The sequence below is a fragment of the Stereum hirsutum genome (genome assembly GCF_000264905.1).
Source record: "Stereum hirsutum FP-91666 SS1 unplaced genomic scaffold STEHIscaffold_15, whole genome shotgun sequence".
Classification (NCBI taxonomy): Eukaryota; Fungi; Basidiomycota; class Agaricomycetes; order Russulales; family Stereaceae; genus Stereum; species Stereum hirsutum.
Genome location: NW_006763145.1, coordinates 382,008 through 400,470, shown reverse-complemented (window position 1 = coordinate 400,470; position 18,463 = coordinate 382,008). Strand labels below are relative to the sequence as shown.

Sequence of the window (18,463 nt, the reverse complement as noted above, 5' to 3'; positions counted from 1 at the left end):
TTGATTTGCGGAATGAATGCGTCTCCTTGAACTTTCCAAGACGTTTGTTGTGTGAATATTTTCAGCATAGAGGATTACGGTCCATGCAACCCTTGTTTCGCCAACACTTCGTATGCTGGCAAGAAACCAACTCAACACTTTGGACGCACGATCTCTGATCACAACATGGACTCTGGTTAACGTTGTATGTATGGCAATTTTCGTGCGTCATTCTCGCTTACTTTCCCTTTCTCTTATTCCCAGTATAGTATGCTAATAACCGATACCAACGTCGACCTGTTCATTCATCATACGCGCAGTACACAGCAAAAACCCGTACATTCCAACATATCACGCTTCATAGACTCGACGGGCTTGTCACCTAGGAGGACTCTGTCCCTATTCACCGCCAGGATCCAGCATCTGTCCATCATGCGCACAGTACACAGTACACAGCACGGATCCGTGCATTCCAAAACATCACGCTTCATCGACTCAATGGGCTTCTCATTTTGTAGTAGGAGGACCTGTGTCGATCACCATCATGCATATGCCGCGTCATCCTCACTCAACGCCTCCGTTTCTATACTAGGCCACCTCGACCCGGCAGCCCGACGAGCTGCTTCTCAGTAGCTCATGAGTCTTGAATCTCGGCATACATATATTCTTTCGGGAGCTCTGCAGTTCGCTTGCGAAGTGGACGATGCGAGTTCCTATCCGTGCGTCGTGCGCAGGCCTTTGTGCTTTTAGGTCGTGATGGATGGCCGATGTCCCCGGTCTTCGTGCGTTCAGAGCCAGTCAAGCTGCGTGTCGATCCGGACTTGTATCTCGAGATGGTCTGACTCTTGGTCCTTTCTTCGTTCTTTATTGACAGCGTCGGTTATAGACGATCCAGTCTCAGAAATGATACCTATCACGGGTGCATCACCCTTCTTTCCTCCGCTTGAGGTCAAATTTTGTCCTGTCTCGCTGATTCCTTGCGATGCGCGCGATTCTGCAGGAACAACTCCAGCCTCGACTTCCGCATCATAACGCGGTCCACGAAGCGTCACACAAAAAAAAACAGATGCATGCCCTCTAAATATCTAGTTGAAAGACTCCGTTTGACGAGTTCGATGCGACACCCTGGTGTGTGCATCGTGCTGAGCAGGCCTACGCAGAATCACCGAGTATGTAAGCTCTAGGGAACATATCGGTATTAGACTGGCGCGACAAGTCGTGGCTCGTAAAGGTCAGGTATTTTGCTTCTCTCGAGGCATCTGCAGATGGGAGATATTTGCATAAAGTAGTGCGCTAAGGATAAGTATATGTAGCCGCACTGCGCTGTGTACATGTGATATGGGAATGTCATCTCGCTCGTAATTTCGACGCGCCTCTCCGTCTCATATTCCTGCAGGCAAACCTCGCCACTTCAGACCAAACCGCTCACCCTTCAGCTCGAAGTGCCATTTACCCTGGGCAACTGCCTGGTCTTCCCGGGCCTGCCTTTCTCCTTGATTTTGCTCCTTGATTTCGATTAGTTCTTAGTCGTAAGTTCACGGACAAATAAAACAATGAAAGTACGTACTGCAGGCAAGGAATTAAAGCCTGTGCCGTCGAGGTGACGGTCTCTGCGGGAAGAGAGGTTGGGGATGTAATGGCAGGTAGGGCAAGGTCTTGCGAGCAGCACTTGCAGCTTACAGATGTCTGTGTGCTGTCAAATTCGTAATCGTATGAATTGCGACATGCGCACATGATGGTCTGTGTCATCTTGATGACCTGCGTTTTGAGGGCGAGAAGATCTGATTGAATTTTCTCTCTGACTTGAGTAATGGCCACGACATCATCGACCCCAAGCTTCGCGCCCTCCTCACGCGTAAGAGGTTCCTTCCGTCCACACAAACCAGTATATCCTGGAAGGAGCCATTCTTCATGGCCATAGCGGTGACCGAGAACGACCTTGTCGACGTCGGAGGCCGACGGAGTGAAGCACTCGATCGCGAGCTCGCGAATGGATGGGAAATCCCAGAGGGTGGCGAGATGGAGGACAGCGGCCCAAGCCGTAGCGCTATGCTTCGGGGTGGAGGTGTAGGAGCTGAGGACGCATCGCAAGGGAAAAATGATGTCAGATACAGTGCAAGTCGGATTTGTAACTCAAAGGGACGAACGTGCGATACAAGACGCTGAGGAAAGCATCGAACTGGTCTTTCTCGACGCCTTCCAAGGGAATGGGCTCGGTAGAGTCGGAGCGACCTGCGAGGAATGTCTTGGAGAATGTCGGAGAATGAAGATCGAACAAATAGCGGTGGAGGCAATAGGCTGTTCCTTCGACCTGACATAGAGATTGACGATCAGAGAGGGCATAAACGGGACAGTCTACGATACAGGAAACGAGAGATTGGCATACCACGAACGTCACACTTCGCGCATCGAACCAAAACTTGTCATGCTGAGGATACTCGGCCGTAGAGACCTTAGAATCGTCATCTCCTGGACCCGGAGAGAGGGTGAGGCTCGTGAGGGTGAGATCGGTCGGCTGCGTAGGCATAGCTATATCCACGGATACTACTGATGAAATAGTGGATGCAATATCTTCGAAGTCTGACTCGCTTGAGCCTGAGAGCTATTAGAGTTTGAGATATGTGCGATGAGTAAGAAAATGAAAGTAACGAAGTACAAACACAGGACGTGCATACCATTCCTCCGGGAAATGAATCGGAAAGGAGGAGACAAACAGACGTCTGCTCGAGCTGAATAGTGAATAGCTTATGTACCGAGACAGAATTCTTGTGGCGGCTTGGTGATGGCATACATGCGTTTTAGGCGTGTCGAGTGTGAGAGATTGAGAGCAACCAGAAGGGCCGAGGCCATAGCATATAAGTGACACACTTCTTAGCGTCAAAGAAGTAAGAGCATCAGACTGCACTTTGCAGTCAATTTTGTAGCCAAGAAAAGTGATTTGACACGGAACGAACTCGTAGCCGATTACTTAGCCTATCGTTCCTCTGATCCAACCTACGTTCTTTTGCCTTTCCTTCCCAAATCGATTCGGATAGGGGGCGATAATATCCTTCTACGTATCACGGTGACTCAAAAATCGTGCGGTGTACATCACAATTTTTTCCTTCATTACAATCTGTCAGATAGGCTTCCTGAAAACTCGGCTTTTCAATGGCTATATACAACCTACCCTTCACACCTGCGACTTCCCAATCGCCGCATTTCAATATTCACCTCGTCAGCCGTAAACTCTACGTTGGAATTAGACAAGCGCTGTTCCAGTCTGCACTCGTCTCTTCTTCCATGGCCGTTCTCTAAGTTTGAGCCTTGAGAAACATTATTCGTAGTCGGATGGGTGAACTCCATCTCTCCGAGAGTGTGTGTTTGTAAAGCGTTGGTCGTAGCACTGTTTCCTACGGAAGCTGCATCTCTAAGATGGACTACAACTCGTGTGGCGAGCATAGTGTGAAGCATGCCCTGGAGTCTAATGATCGGAGGACACCAAGTCAGTGAGTATTGTAACTAGGCATAGAATAGGAGGCCGACTCACACGGCAATGATTTCAGCTATGCCTAACTGTGGTAAGCGTGTCAGTAGCGAGGAGACAACAAAATCAAGATGTCCACGTACGGGCGCGACAAAAACAACCACGATGTTCACTATTGAGATCGCTGCTGTATTTTCAGCCAAATAACGTCCTTCCCACCGATAACATCGCTGATTAGACTTACCAACAAGAGCTACATAGTATAGAATTCCTAGATGGTGTCGTCAACAAGTGTTTGGACACCCAGTTCGGTAAGAGGGACGTACCATCCCGATATAAAACTCCATATAAGTGACTCTTCCACAACCCTGCTAAAACGGGCAGTCAGTAGAGGTGGCCGGAAGGATAAACGGACTACGAGCATTGCTCACATCTCCTCGGGGCCTTGAACATAGTGAGTGCGAAAACGACTGCGCATCAGACACACACGCACACGCACACACACATAGTGTAAGTTATGTCCTCGGTCATCATCCTCAGTTTTCACTCAGATATAATATGGACGGACCTGTCCCCGACACGACGATACAGGCATAAGTGATATATAGATCGTTGGTGCCACCCACCTGAAAGCATCGTGGAAAGGAAGCGGGGAGCCTAGGTATGTCTGAACGGACTGAACAGATAAATAAAGGCATGAGTTCAATGTTCAACGATAAACGCGACCGAATCTCGCAAGATAGCCTACATTGTGGTGATACCATAAACTTGGTGAGAATCGTGATGACGACGATAAATAGCGAGGTAATCATGGCTGCGAGCACCATTGCAACTCTCTTGTCTCTTCCCCACAGAGCCCATGTTCGAAAGCAAAATATGACTTCCAGCCATAGACGTTAGTACTATATTATTTTTAGCGATGAATGATGAAGAAACCCACGCTCAGCCGTAGTTATGCATATCATCTGGGTAGCTGAAGGGGGATGTCAGCAATACGCATGCTACGATTCGGTAGGGGCTGACCGTCTGCTGCATGATTAAACACACTACAGATGTTAGTCGAAGGATGGACCAAGTTATAGTCTACATGTCGTTGGATGAGTGGCGAAAGTTAAGTGAAGATAGAGATTGCTGCATGCCACTTACTGATTAGAATACAGACGGCTTCGAAAAGTGCACCATAGCGAGTTACAAAGAACAGCGCTTTCACGATACTCCATTCAGACGACCAAATCAAACGAATCTCTTGGGGAAGGGTCAAGAAATAGTCGTAGAACTATACATCTCGCATCATTTAGTCGTATCTCACGAATATGAATCCTTCCAGGGTGACTCACGACCAGTGCGACGGAACAGACTGAACATGGTTTTAGTAGACGAAAGCAATATAAACTTAAGAAATGCATTAAGGTCGTACCATTAACATACTGTTCAAGAGTTAGGATTTCAGAAGACACATCAATATGAGAGACCGACCGTAACAATCCGTATTTGGTGCAACGTGTCGACAGGTACAGTGAGGGCCATGCCAGCGAGAAGTTCTTCGGTGGGGTTGCGCCCTCCGATACGATCCGTCCCTCTTTTGAAGTGTCTTTCATCTTGGGCGCCTTCGCATCGTGAGATGATATGCAGATACCCCCATAGCCAGAGTATGGCCCATGCCGCACCATCGACGCTCCACAGAATGATACGATACATGTACTAGCGGCAAACACGGAGACACGTTGCAGTGCCGTTACAAATATGCCTTGAACGAGATTAGTTTGCACCAAGTGATGATATAAAGACCCGCTATGCAGTAGCAATGGTCGAAGAAGGTAGTAGTCAAGATACTTAAATTGTCATATGTATGAGTCAAAGATAAAGGATCATGATCAGGAAGGCTGAGGTCTATGTTGGGCCTACTATGTGGAATCCCTTGAATGGAATGCTGACAAAATCCTGACGCATCAAGATCTTGGCAGCCGACATCTTGTTGGCTGCGGGGACGTCCTCGAGGACAGAGAAAGTACACCAAGGAGGGAAGAGTGGTGACTATACTGAGCCTGGATGTAACGGCAGGCGGGCGGCGGCCTTGTTTGCGACCACACGGAGTAACATGAGGTGACATTATATTAACGTGTAGGCTAATTGTCAAGGCGCTATCGTATAGTGGTTAGTACACAGGATTCTGATTCACGTGATTTCCTGTAACCCAGGTTCGAGCCCTGGTAGCGCCTTATTTTTGGCGTCCATTTGTGAGCTTTACCAAATCCATAACTTGCTCGCAATACAGTAACGGACAAAGAAACACGGCCATTCATCCAGCAAACACCCCCGTCGACATATGACTATGCTCATAGATTACTTTTCATACATCCTCCTAGTTGTACAAATGCTCGCCATCAATACAGCACAGTGGCTCTTCTTACAAGAAAGATAGATGAATTTAACCTTCTGCGAGCGAAGCTCGAATCGAGTCTCTCAGTCGCATCAGACATCGCCCGAGCTCGTTCTTTCCTTGTCGATTCGCGCCTATTCCCCAGAAAGAGTCCATGTCCGAGTCCTAACGCGGTCGCCGTGAGGAAGACGGGAGGGAATGCGTGATGAAATGTGAAACATACCTCTACTAGGAGCGCATCTCCCGTCTCGAGCAGCTCTTTTCTGAGAGAAGGATGTTGCTGAAACTTGAGGGAGAGTACTTTCTCCATCTATCGTCACACGTTCATCACTAATGGCCACAGCCCATGCGAACAGTCAAGACCGGTGGGAGACGTACCTTCTTGATGTTGACATCGAACCAATCTCCGCGTACCTCTGTAAGTGATCGGTATCAGTCTAGTATGCAACGGCAAGGATCAACCAGGAGAACTACGCACTTGATTGTGAGCGGTGTGCTTCATCGAAAGCGTCCCGAGGCGTCTTGCACTTTCGTATCGCCTCCGCGATATCGGGATCGTTCTTCATGAACTGTATCAATAGCGTAACAAATGTATAATCAGCCGCACGCAGAAAATTTGTCGAATATCTGGGAGTACATAAGCAACAAGAAAGTACCTTCAACGCTTGGAACAAGTGCTCGCTCGTGGGATACACCCGATTAAGGTACTCGATTGGATGGGCAGAGAAGTTCGTAAAGCCGTAGTAAGGGGCCCCTTGGTGGTAGAACAAAATTGCGCGTTGATTTGTGCTGTTAGGGGTTGTGGGATCGCCATCTGGTGAGAATCTGGAGGTCGGTGTAGAGCTTGTGCTTGAGGAGGAAGCTGGGTTGGCATTACTTTCGTTATCAGGTTTGGGGTTCACAGCAGATTGAGGGGCTGAGGACGGGGCTTGTGCAAGTCCCGAGGCTTTAGCTTGTGCATCGGCGCAAGTCTTCCCACAATCTGATGGGGCGAAGGAAGACGATAAAAACAGACACTAAACGTTAGCTATAATGTCGACTTGAATGATAAACTCACAAGGATGTGTAATGTTCCTCTTCTCGTCTTTGTACTTAGGCCTACGGCCGCAAACCTACAATTCGGTGGAGTAGCGCAGTCGTCAACAGTCTCCAATTGCACAAAACGACCAAGGCATGTACTTCACACATTTCGATCTCCGGTTCTTTGAACGCGGGCGAGGTAACCCACTGGGCCTTTTCATCAGCTCTTGTCTTAGGCTTATTGTCTCGTTTGGGTCCAGATGAGCCGAACTTCTCCCGAAGCGTGTCCATCATCCCAGGTTTGTCTTCCTGCGCGCTCAGAGGGCGCTTGTGTTGCACCTGCGGCAGAGGTTTCGCTTGAGAGGCTCGTCGAGCCTGATCGGCCTCGGAGCACTTTTGACCACAGTCTGATGGCAAAAAGATGAAGGTTAGTTTGGTCTGACGATATGGCGATTCAAGCACTGACATTGGTGTTCTTGCTTTGTCTGTGGATCGACGTATCGAGGCTTTTGGCCACAGTACTGTTTCAGGAATAGTTGACGGTTATCGTTAGTGAGCTTTGGAGAGAGTTCAGCAATAGTTGAACCACCTACGTTGCAGCTTTTCGCAGTGCTCCAGTTCTGAGGCTGACCCTGTTGCCCTTGAGTAGCCATAGCCTGAGAAGCAGGAGTAGTAGGAGCTTCTACGTCAATATCTTCGACTGCAGCCATCCGAACAAGTTGCAACACTCAAAGTCAACCGGACAAAGAGCCCCAAGTTAACAATAAGCCAAGAAATCGAGAACTGGAGATGGGAGTGCAGACGAAGAATGGTGCCAGATGAGCATGCTGTTCTATCGTGGTATGTGGGCAAAGGGCGGTCCGTCCGGTGACGCCACCCGATGATGGAAAGCACCAATTCATCGGTTTATATCGGACCAAGCACTGTACGCGGTACGTTCCCCAAACATCAGAAACATTTTTTGTGGAAGAAAAGACAGAAGATGAAGAGCAGAGCTAAGAGCGTCGATGGGTTGGATCCGCAACCAAAAGTAGTACTCCTTTCGAAGTGGTGCGCCACATACCACATAACAGTAATCCCAGGCCACAGTTGAGTTGTGCTCCTCCTGCCTGCTGCACCCCACACCGCGAGAGAATATTTACATAAATACCTGGTCTTAGAAGGAGAGATGATACACTCTACGAAAAAAGGACCGAAATATCAATATTAAACAAGGAATGTGAAACCGCGTACGTATGAGTGGGACATACAGTAAGTACGGGTATGTATGTACTGGATCTTTGACTGCTGAGCTTGCGTTTCAACGATTGTATGTTATGTACTAGGCTACTTACTGACTATAATGACTACTGCTGACTGCCAACGAACGGACTGCGAACAATAAATACCGTGCCCGCTCGGATGCATGTGGTGGCATCGCTTGGGAAATGTAGACAGGGAGGCGGGTGTGTGGTCATGAACATGAACGGATGGAAGGTCATAAAAGGTGCGCGACGATGGGTGAGTAAATATATAGATAGCGAGAGGAAAAACCAAAGAGATGCAGCATAATGATGTGCGACGAGGGTGCGACATGCGACGATTGAACGGTTGAGAGAAGAGAAAAAATAAGAGACCATAAAAAACTAGGAACCTATTACCTATTACCGGGAAGATCATAATAGCGACGGAGGCATGCTCCTCACTCTCGAATGTTTAGATAGCCATACTTCTCCTCCTACCCAAACTCACGCCCGCGCTGCCCCCATCCATCTCGACCTCCTCCTCGCTAGCCAGAATCCCGGCAATCCTCCTACTCCCTGCAACAGCTGCGCTCCTTCTCCTTCCCTCCGTATTTATCCAGCTAGTCCTACCACCGCTCTCCCTTTCCCCGTCCGCCTCCGCCCCATCGTCATCATCCTCGCCGCCATCTCCGTCGCCTTCGTTATCACCTGACGAAGGGAGTGGGAACGGCATCTTAGGACGAGATCTTCGACGTTTGACAGTCACGGTAGAGTATCCGGGCGTATCAGATTCTCGTTCTTGTGGTGGGGGAAGTGGGGCATCGGACGGAGGGGGATCGCTGCGTGAACGAGGGGCGGAGGACGAGGAGATCGGGGCATCACGATCACGGTCTAGGGAAGTGCGAGCAGAAGCCGACTCCGATGGTGGGTCTCGAGGCTGAGTAAACGCACTCGAGGTCGAAGTACGTTTGCATTTCGGTGCCGAATCAGGTGGAGGGTCCGGTTTACGCATTTTCCTGTTTCGCCACGCCACGGATACCACGCATACGTAGTCAGCATCAAGGATGGTACCAAGTGGCAGGAGCAAAGGAAGGTGACATACGTATTCAGCTTCGGCTCAGCATAATTGACGCTCTTCCTCACTCTCCTCTCTCGTCCACCCAAACCCTCCACATCCGTCTGCGCCTGCAGCAGAGAGTCGGGACTTCCAGATCGCGCTGGTGGAGGACTGGATGATCTCGCGCCCGCACGGCCTGTACGACCCACCGGGCTTGAGGACCTAGCCGGTGCAGGAATGAAGGATGGCCGAGGTTGTGGCTCCGCGGCTGGCGCAGTTGTAGTGGAAGCGGAGGAAGAAGGCAAACGATGTGTAGAGGGCGCTCGGGCAGTTGCGGGTGTCGTTGCAGGCGTTGGGTAGACGTTGTGTGCGGATGCATGGCGGGATGAAGTATGTGCGCTGCTTGGTGGGTGAAGGTCTTCGGAAGAGGGGGTGTGGATGCGGTCGGGGTCTATCGCCACAATACGTCAGCAAATCCTTCGTAGAAAAGATCGAACTGGAGGGAAACAAACGCACCAGAGACATTTGTATCAATCCCTAACGTAGGTGGACTGACTCCGCCCCTCTTCCCCTCCGCCGCCGCTACTATCGACCCTCCCGACGCTACACGACCATTCGTAACGTCCTTCAGCCGTTTTCCTGTGGTTGTCGTTGTAGTCGTACTGAACGCCGTCTCCTGATCTTCATCCCTTTCCCTATCCCTCGCTGCTCGTCTCCTCTCCCTATCCCGTTCTTTCTCCCTCTCCTTCTTCCCTGCAGCACTATCTGAACTGCTCGAACTCTCCCCTTTCTTCCTTTTCTTCTCCTTCTCTCTTTCCTTCTCCTTCTCCCGCTCTTTTTGCCTCTCCTTCTCCCTCAGTCTCAAAGTAACCTCCCCATCCTCTTCATATTCATCCTGATCAATCTCAATAACATCATCTTCGTCCACATCCACATCCTCCCCCCTCTCCACCTTCTCTTCCTCCTCGACCTCCCTCAACCCCGCCTCCCTCCTTATCGGACTCCCAAACGCAGGACTAGGAGGCCTCGGACTCAAACTCCTCGCGACCCTCTCTCTCCCCGACCCAGCACTTGGAACGGGAACAGCGAGAGCAGCCGATGTAGTAGTAGTAGCCGCATTACTAGGAACGGGTATCATTCCACTTTGCCGTCGTAGTGTTTTCTTCTTCATTGATGACGATATGGATGTAGAGTGCGAAGATGACGACGATGAAGAGCCGCTGGTCGTTGTTGATTTCGTAGAGGCAGATTGGGGTTGAAGCGCTTCTTCGTTATAGTCCACCTGAATCGTGGCCGACACGATCTCCTGTCCCGAATAATTCCGTGTTTGTGCCGAGCTCGAAGACGAGGCGGAAGAAGGCCGTGATGGATATGAAGGTGACGGCGAAGGCGCCGACGTCATCGATGCTAAGCGCGCGGACGTCGACGGTGGTATCGAAGGTGTCGCGACCCTAGTACTAGCAGTCGAAGTGGCCGTAGCATATGCAGAAGACGAAGCCGAAGATGAAGACGATGAAGTTCTTGCTTTCCGTCTCCTCGTTGTGACAGGACTCGGGCTCGGGCTGCTTACTCTCTCCTCGTCTGCATCGCCCTCATCCTCGTCTGCTTCCTCCGGCCACCGCGCATTTCGATTCCCGGTTCCATAGCCTGTAGCCTCGCTCTCCTCGGCGTCTTCGTCTTCTTCATGGATCTCGGGGAACCCTGGCGCCCGCGCTAGACGGTTCGCATGTGGCGAAGCATTCGGATCGAGTGCGGGTCGAGGTCGTTTCGTTGGTGGTGGGTGAGACGGAGAACGGTGGTGTTTGGATGGAGTTGATTTAGGCGTTACGTTGGGTATGTTATGTGACTTGCGAAGGAGGCCGAGGTGTTTTAATAGGCTTAGTGTCTATAGGAGCAGAAGTGGCGTGAGCTTCGAAACAAGATGAAGGTAAAGGTTTGAGAGATGAGTGGCACGCGGAGTACACAGCAACTCTGGGGTGCATGTATCCGAAACGATCGAGATGGTCGACATCTTGGTTGGAGTGGCTCACGACTATCACAATCGGTGCAATCTCCCGGACACATAGGGGCCTCAGAGCATCGAAGCACCCAACTTCAAACATATCACCCAGCAACATCGCCCAGTCCGTACACGAATAGCAAAGGCACGTCCATTGTCCATCCAGCACTCAGGACTTGTGGCGTCGCGACTTACGACCACAGGGTCACGCCGTGGAAGAAGTGAAACCGGAACAGGACATCCGCGAACAAGACGACGGACGGATTGCTCCCATCGGAGCGAGATTATTCCAGAGCTGAGACGATGAAGATGGACGACCGGCCTCGTGCAAGAGCCGGAAGAGGAATGTTGTGTTCCATTCCTCGCAAGAGGAAGAACACCAGAAAATGAAAACGAGGCAAGTGAGGCGATGTATTGGGGTGTTTCGCCACATCGACATCACGATGAAGAGTTTCGAGAGCATTCGAGCGTCTACGTCGCTGTCCAAGGCGAGCAGTACTCCCCGCGGGATGCATAGTGAGGCAATACCAAGAAAGATAACGACCATATAGAAGAAAGCGAGACGAAAGAGAGCGAGAATAAGGAGAATGAACGCACTGCCGCTTCTGCATCGCCCATGACCCTCGCCGTCCGCTCCTTCTCCTTCTTTAGTTGACTCGTCAGTGCGATCTCGGACGCACGCAACCGTAGGTTCTCGACATAGAGCGCCGATATTTGTGCATTCAGCTCTTCGATACGGACGGAGAGCGTCGAGTTGAGCCTATTTGAGCGGTGACACAGAGAGATATGTTGAAATTTGGATGCCTTGGAAAAGAGGAGACCTTAACGCACTTGGTGATGTGTTTGTTAGCCAGAAGAAACTTCTTCTTGACTGAATGTCCATGTCCATGTCCGTTCCAATTCCCATTCCCATGTCCACCCGCCATATTCCGCCCACGATGTAATTTCCGAGTCGAAGCAAGAATTGATGGGCGGTTTCGAAGACGCCCAAGTCAAGTCAAGAACAAACGATTGTGTACGAAGATGATAGAGATATCAGTTAGCATCGGGAAGATGGACGGCGACACCGTAATAAGGCGTACGCACAGTTCTCGAATTCGAGCAAGGCATCATTCTGCCTCGCACCCATCGATACACGCGACTCGCGCCTGCTCATCTCGCTGCCGCTAAGGACCCTCGAGTCCCGATTATTACTTGATTTAATGTCCTGTCCGTCCTGAAGACCTCTGGTGCGGCCGGCGTCGTCGTGTATGATGTGGGGGGTGGGAAGATGGAGGTGGGTGTTGGAGGCGTGTGTTGACAAAGTTGGTCAGAAGTGCGCGAACCAAACGAACGCGGTTGAACAATACCGCCCACGTGGCGCGAGTCATTGCAAATTCAAATACCGACCTCTCTTCCTTCTTCCACCATCTTCGAAGACAAGTTCGGTCGTTCTCTATATCCCAGTAAATATCGTAGCCAGAATCCTCGGGAGCTCATGTTTTTACAAATTCACGCGCTCTGCTCAATTTGATTCCTTTGATGGATCATGGCTATCGCTCTCTGGCAATCTCCCCGTCGTTCAATGTGAGCATTCGTCTTGTTTTGTCTGTTTGTCCGTCTTAACTTCAAATTTGATTCAATACATGATTGCTGAATCTTTACTCTCAACAATTCAGCGCACCAACTACGACCGGTGGCAGTGTGGCCTGGCAGTGCGCCAGTATGTTACAGTCTCTTGACTTCTCTTTACCACGAACAGGTATGAGTGCTCTTTTTAGGTGCATCCACGGTCGTCATCCAGGTGAACGCGAGCAAGTCCTCAAGGGTTGCCTCTGCAGAAGTTCAAGGTAATCGTTCTCATAGCTGTTCTCATACATCTCCGTGTGCACGACGTACCAGTGCAGTTATCCTATCATTTTGTACAGGCGCTCTAGTGCTCTATACATACTAAGCGCACGCATCTGGCACATTGCATACATCACGATGCTATGTAATCACCTTGTCCATGCAGATGGGAATGCGCTGAATCTATAATTCCACTGCCATGCTGTTTCCTGCACAAAGTCGCGCATCTTCATCAAGGACTTTCCTAGGTTGACTCCATATAACACTTCAGAGCACCTTGACCCTCACACCCACTTCTCATCATGTCCGTTTTCGCATTCACCTTCGGCTCGTTTGGAGACATACTCTCAATAGTGCAGCTGGGTTATAAAGTCCGTACTCTCCTCAGCGAAAGCAAGGGCGCCACAGAGGAGTATCAGCAGTTGCTGTCCGAGCTCGACACGTCTCTACGCACTCTTCATCTCGTCCATGGTGCCCTTTTTGCCAAAGATGCAGCATCGCTCCCTCCTGATGTCGTGAAGGCAATCCGACAGTCTGTCAGCAACTCCTGGATCATCATATTTGATATATACTCCAAGATAGCACGTTTCCGTGATAAGCTGAAGAAGGGAGGTTCGGGAAGCATGATGCGGGCTTCGTGGCAGAAGATCGGTTGGGGCCTCTTCAAACAAGACGAGCTCGTTGAATCACGGAGAAGACTGTCAGAGCAGAGCAGCGTTATTAAAACTTTATTGGGTCTTTCGAGCTCGTACGTTTTCCGCCCTTTCGTGAGGTTACCATCGTGTTGCTCTAATCGACCAACATATACATATACCGATCTCAGCATCATCGTTACTCGCGTTGAGAACCAGGTTCTCGCATCGCATGCGGAGATCCTTGAGATCAGCCGATGTGTCAAAGGAATTCCTAAAGTGCTTGGATATTCGTGGGAAGGAGGTTTAAACCCTGAGAGTCGACCCATATCCTTGTTAGACATGCTTGGGCAGAGCATTCGTCTCCCTCTCGAACTGTGCCGAACATGGAGCGTACGTTTGACCGTCTATATCCCGATCGAATGTCCATCAAACTTATCATGTTCTAGGATTTTGATGCGTTTCTCAGGTTTTATTTTCGACAGCGAGCTGGCCGGCAGCTTGTTGAGCGAGGCGACTATGATCTTTCTTCTCAGACTGACGATACGCTCATTCCACCAGCGGAATGGACCATTCTGCCTGGATCAGCCATCAACATGAATGGCCTCATCCGGCGCCGGCTACTGTCTCAAGCGACGGAGAAGACTGCAATTTGCCCTTCTTGCAACCAGAGAGACTCTCGGGACGGTGCCACGGGCATAACATGGTAATATTTTTGATATATAAGAACGGGATGTTGTTTGATATGAGGCGCTCACTGGCATATCTAGCGCTTATTGTCGTACCTGGTTCATCACTTCAAACGCTCGTATCGAAGAGATCAAACCCACGAAAACTAGTTTTAGCGAACGGAGTGAAAATTCCAATAGCGACTCTCTTCAAGAGAATCGTGGTGAAGGGCGAGGGTCAGCTTCATCTAGCTCATCATCAATGTCTTATCGCAGTGACCCCCGTGACGAAGATTACACTCGATTTCTACGTCGCATCAGGGTGTTGAACAAAGATCTCGGTTATGGCATTGTAGAGGTTGCGTTCGAAGATAATGAATACCTCAATGGTGAGTAGTCCTTTTAGCGTGTTCATCCGGTGATCGCTCCTAATTTTCATGTACCCTTATGGTGGTCAATTATTTTGAGAACGGTTGGAGGCAGGACATAGAATGTCCGTCTGTCCAAAGGGTCTACTGGATCATTGGCCCCCCCGCGTTGCCAATGTCCCCATACGATGAATGCCCGTAAGACAGGACCCATCCGTGGCTTACTCTCAGCCTGACGTGTTGTTACAGAGAATCCCTAGACGGCCCTGAGGGTTTCCAGGTGAATGAGGTGTCAGAAGGAATCGAACAATATCGATGGCATGGGTAGGCATTCTGACAAGAACTGGCGATATAGATACCGAACCGATCGTATTTTCTCACCCGTGTAGGACTAGACGGAATTGCCTACTCGGCGATCCTGGGAACACTCAGCTCTGCACGGACACTTCGTGCTCACTATGCTCCATCGTTCGTGATTCTTATCACGTCGATCCTATCGGAAAGGCTCTCGGTTGGACCAGGCCAGTCGCTTTTCTTTTTGAGTAATTTCAACATGAGCTGCGATCCTGATTTGTACACCGTTATAGAGTGGGTCGCGGACTGTATGCGACCACGACATCTTTCAAGTGAGTATGGTCTCCAAAGATACATGATCTTCACAAACCGCTGACTCTGTGATGACGTAGATCCGAGATCTACAGCAAAAACGCTGGCGCTGCAGTCGCCTCGCACTACAAAGCCATGCTTCTCGTCTTCAGTCAAGTATACAAGACCGCTACATCGCCTCCTCACCGGTATGATTCGGTGCGTACTCCTCCCAAATGTCAATATGCTGTCACCCACCCACCTTGGCCTCCGTTATGTTGATGGTCAGATGCAACATGACAAGCCCGTCGTAAAACAAAGCCATATAATCACCCCGACATATATCGTAATTTATGGCTGATCGGCCTGTATACGTAGCTGTGGTCTTTCTGCTATACAGACAAATCTTTGACACTAAAGGCTGTTCTCTACTATCTAAATATGAACGTTAATACGTCGAACACTATCTCGCTCTACGAATTGAGGTGTAAATAATTTGATACACAATACTTGTCTACGATGGTTTTATTCTGTTCTATTCTGAGTACTACGGGGAACCTTCTGAATCCTTTGTTCTTATGACCCCCTGAAAGTCTTCCCATGTCGTCTAATTGTCGTATATCGTGTGAAGGTGATGATGTTTAGCAGTGGATGGAGAGTCGTGATTGCCTTGTTCTCGACGAACGCCCGTATTCCAGTTCGTTCGGAGAATCCTAATATGTGGCCTCGGCAGGGCGCCTAATTTATTATCACGCTCTCTTTCCTACCACCATGTCCTCCCAGGTCACAAGCAAAGACAAAGAGTCGACGAGAGTGCTCTTAACAGAAGAGCAAGCTCAGAATCTGCGGAGATGCGTAGAGATACTCAGTCCTATTGTCAAAGACCTGGTTGAAGACGCCCTGAAGGCCTGTCTTTTCTTCGACATTTTCATGTAAATGGGCTCTCTACTGATTTTGCCTCAGGCTGATACTGCGTCATTGGACGTTATCTCTCACAATCTTCGATGTGCGCTTGATGAAGTACGGAAGATATATCCCAGGGTCTCCGGCGGCATGCGGCTTCCCACTGAACACGAGGAGTCTCTGCTGAGCACTATAATGGTACGCAACCCGTTCGAAGGGGTCTAGAATCTGCACCAGTTATAAACTCTCTGATTTGTCTTCTGTATCAATTAGATCCTAGCCCATGCCGTGATCAAATTTGAGGCCTGTAACGGGGCAAGCCCGGAAATTCACCAAAAACTATGTATGTCTTACAAACAGTTTCATTGATCATATTCGGTCCTGAATATGGAAACCGCTGCTTTCAACCCACATGTAATAGTTCCCATTGCCAAGGAAACCTTCGATTATCTGAGCGAGGCGAAATCCGAGTGCGACTATGAGGAATACAACAGACTCAATCCCGTTCAATTATTCGCGCCTGGACCCGTGTTCAGTGAAGCGGTCACAAAGGAGCTAGAGGCATACCGATATTTTACAGACAGATGCATGATTTGATTTTACCGAGAAAATGTACTGTGGAGTAATGGGTTGCCCGAAAATATGCGTAAGGACCTACCAAAGGTGCGCTGAAGAGAACTTAAAGTTCGGCGGGGGAGCGGTCACTTTTCTGACGAGGAGTATGACATTTTCACCCAGCGTGGCACAACGTCTTGTTGAGTCTGGGAACATCACAGGACTAAGGACGGATAGCGGCAAATGTATATTGATACAACGTCCATGGTTAAGATGAGAGACAGGCGGGACGGTGTGACTCGCAAATCGCGTTTCATAGCCAATCAGAGACTATGATGAGTCGCTAATTTAATAGTGCATAGTCGGAGAATGGAAGATCCCAGAATATTGTAAGCAAAGAGATTTCCAAGTACATCGCTGGGCTTCTAAGTCGTTGTTCTGAGGATACTTCGGACGGCCCGCGGTCATAGCCTCAGTAGCCAGAGTGCAGCAGGGCCAGATAATGTCGCAAAAGTCGACGGTTCCTCATTAGGCGTTCTGACAGATACTGCAACCTAACACACCTGATTTGACCTAATTTTATGAACGGCAAGTCTATCAGGTCAGATTAGGGTGAATTAAGAGACTATGCCAGACTTGCCAGATGATACTAGTGTAGTGGATGCGATATATTGCAATTGGGAAAGCATCACATATGCACGTACATCTGGACCGCGGATTTATTATTGAAGGCTATCTCGGCTCTGATACTGTACATGTACTTAAGTAGCTAACTTACTTACTCATAATATGTGCGTTCACAGACAAAATACTGCCGCCCGGTGGTTGTGAGCGATACCTCAAAGACTGATTTCGTGAAGTGACGACTCAAGTCAACTCCAAGAAGGGTGGCACTAGTACTAGTAGCTGGAACGATGTGGCGGGCCGTCTACCACGATGACATCACATTTTCCAAAGCTCCACACGGGAGGCGCCCACATCTTCCTCTTGACCGCCATCACCCACAACTCGCTCGATATTCGTCAACTCATGGAGCTGCAGTGCCGACCGACATTGTCTCTTACACCTCCATTTCTCGATACTAGTATCTTCAACAACGGGGCGCATGATCTTCGAGTACACGGGCTCTCAAATACAACACGGCCGAATTCGTCGTATCTTCCTAACCACGACGCTGTAAACTTCCTCAAGTTCTTGTGCATTAGATCAATGGTCGCAGCGAAGTTGAAGTGAGAGTTCTCATCTCAGGTACGTCCTTCTGACTGTCTCTATTATCCGCCTCGCTATCGAACTTACTACCTTGACCTCCCCTCGTTATCCGTGTGCTCGCCTATAGATCCCACTATACACCGTCGGTCTGTTTCTCTTCACATGCTTTCCCCCCCCCTCCCCCAATATTCCTTGTGACCGTAAAATCGTTTTTGCTAGACATGAACCCGTTCTCTCATTCTGAGATGACTGTCAGTGTTCATACCCTTTCTCGGCTCGTACTACTGAAGAAAATACTGCGCGATCATCTTGCACCATTGCTCACTTCTCCGGCGTGAATGGCCTCCACTATCCTACGAGTTATTTGTACCCTCACTGTACATCTTCATAAACAATATTCAATTGCATGGCTTGTGCGTCTGATGCCGGTGACGACCAACGCACGTCTGGACACCCAGAACAAATAGAAAGGTCAAATAATGAGTTTTTAGGTCACATTAGGTCTCTTTAGGTGAGAGCCTAATTATGCCAATCAGCCCCTTACTGAACATGATTTGGTTCTCTGCCGCAGTATACCTAAAACAACCCAATA

The 18,463-nt window shown here is 49.4% G+C and overlaps 4 protein-coding genes and 1 non-coding gene across 5 annotated transcripts; 2 read left to right on the top strand and 3 right to left on the bottom strand.

The window, feature by feature from the left end:
• Positions 1-1,767: 1,767 nt before the first annotated feature.
• On the bottom strand, positions 1,768-2,257 carry STEHIDRAFT_40441 (uncharacterized protein; the record flags this gene model as incomplete). Its single annotated transcript, XM_007308245.1, has 2 exons — positions 1,768-2,053; positions 2,127-2,257. Coding segments are annotated over 2 exons (417 nt in total), but the record flags the coding sequence as incomplete, so codon positions are not given.
• A 3,325-nt stretch (positions 2,258-5,582) lies between these two features.
• Positions 5,583-5,664, top strand: STEHIDRAFT_t232. The gene has a single exon. It is a non-coding gene; the product is annotated as a tRNA-Gln (tRNA).
• A 133-nt stretch (positions 5,665-5,797) lies between these two features.
• STEHIDRAFT_102783 (DUF1768-domain-containing protein) lies at positions 5,798-7,626 on the bottom strand. The gene is made up of 9 exons (XM_007308384.1): positions 7,439-7,626; positions 7,312-7,366; positions 7,005-7,252; positions 6,883-6,937; positions 6,482-6,807; positions 6,304-6,394; positions 6,204-6,241; positions 6,049-6,135; positions 5,798-5,990 (listed from the first exon to the last, which is right to left on the bottom strand). Exons 1-9 carry the CDS (start codon positions 7,553-7,555, stop codon positions 5,874-5,876), a joined length of 1,134 nt encoding a protein of 377 aa, XP_007308446.1. The 5' UTR covers positions 7,556-7,626; the 3' UTR covers positions 5,798-5,873.
• Positions 7,627-8,540: 914 nt separating this feature from the next.
• Positions 8,541-12,050, bottom strand: STEHIDRAFT_160851 (uncharacterized protein; the record flags this gene model as incomplete). The annotated part of the gene is made up of 5 exons (XM_007308383.1): positions 8,541-9,084; positions 9,171-9,576; positions 9,642-11,010; positions 11,722-11,884; positions 11,956-12,050. 5 exons carry the CDS (start codon positions 12,048-12,050, stop codon positions 8,541-8,543), a joined length of 2,577 nt encoding a protein of 858 aa, XP_007308445.1.
• Positions 12,051-13,253: 1,203 nt separating this feature from the next.
• STEHIDRAFT_160850 (uncharacterized protein) lies at positions 13,254-16,704 on the top strand (the record flags this gene model as incomplete). Its single annotated transcript, XM_007308382.1, has 12 exons — positions 13,254-13,699; positions 13,775-13,976; positions 14,033-14,289; positions 14,354-14,488; positions 14,528-14,640; positions 14,880-14,899; positions 14,975-15,087; positions 15,207-15,245; positions 15,306-15,423; positions 16,168-16,305; positions 16,381-16,450; positions 16,529-16,704. The coding sequence occupies 12 exons, from the start codon at positions 13,254-13,256 to the stop codon at positions 16,702-16,704; spliced, it is 1,827 nt and encodes a 608-aa protein (XP_007308444.1).
• Positions 16,705-18,463: the final 1,759 nt, after the last annotated feature.

What these genes read in the sequence shown, in the direction of transcription:
- STEHIDRAFT_102783 (XM_007308384.1), bottom strand. Translation starts at nt 7,555, where the DNA reads ATGGCTGCAGTCGAAGATATTGACGTAGAAGCTCCTACTACTCCTGCT. An exon ending in GACAAAGCAAGAACACCAAT is followed by an intron (nt 7,253 to 7,311) that starts GTCAGTGCTTGA and finishes TTTTGCCATCAG; the next exon opens with ACTGTGGTCAAAAGTGCTCC. An exon ending in CGGAGATCGAAATGTGTGAA is followed by an intron (nt 6,938 to 7,004) that starts GTACATGCCTTG and finishes ACCGAATTGTAG; the next exon opens with GTTTGCGGCCGTAGGCCTAA.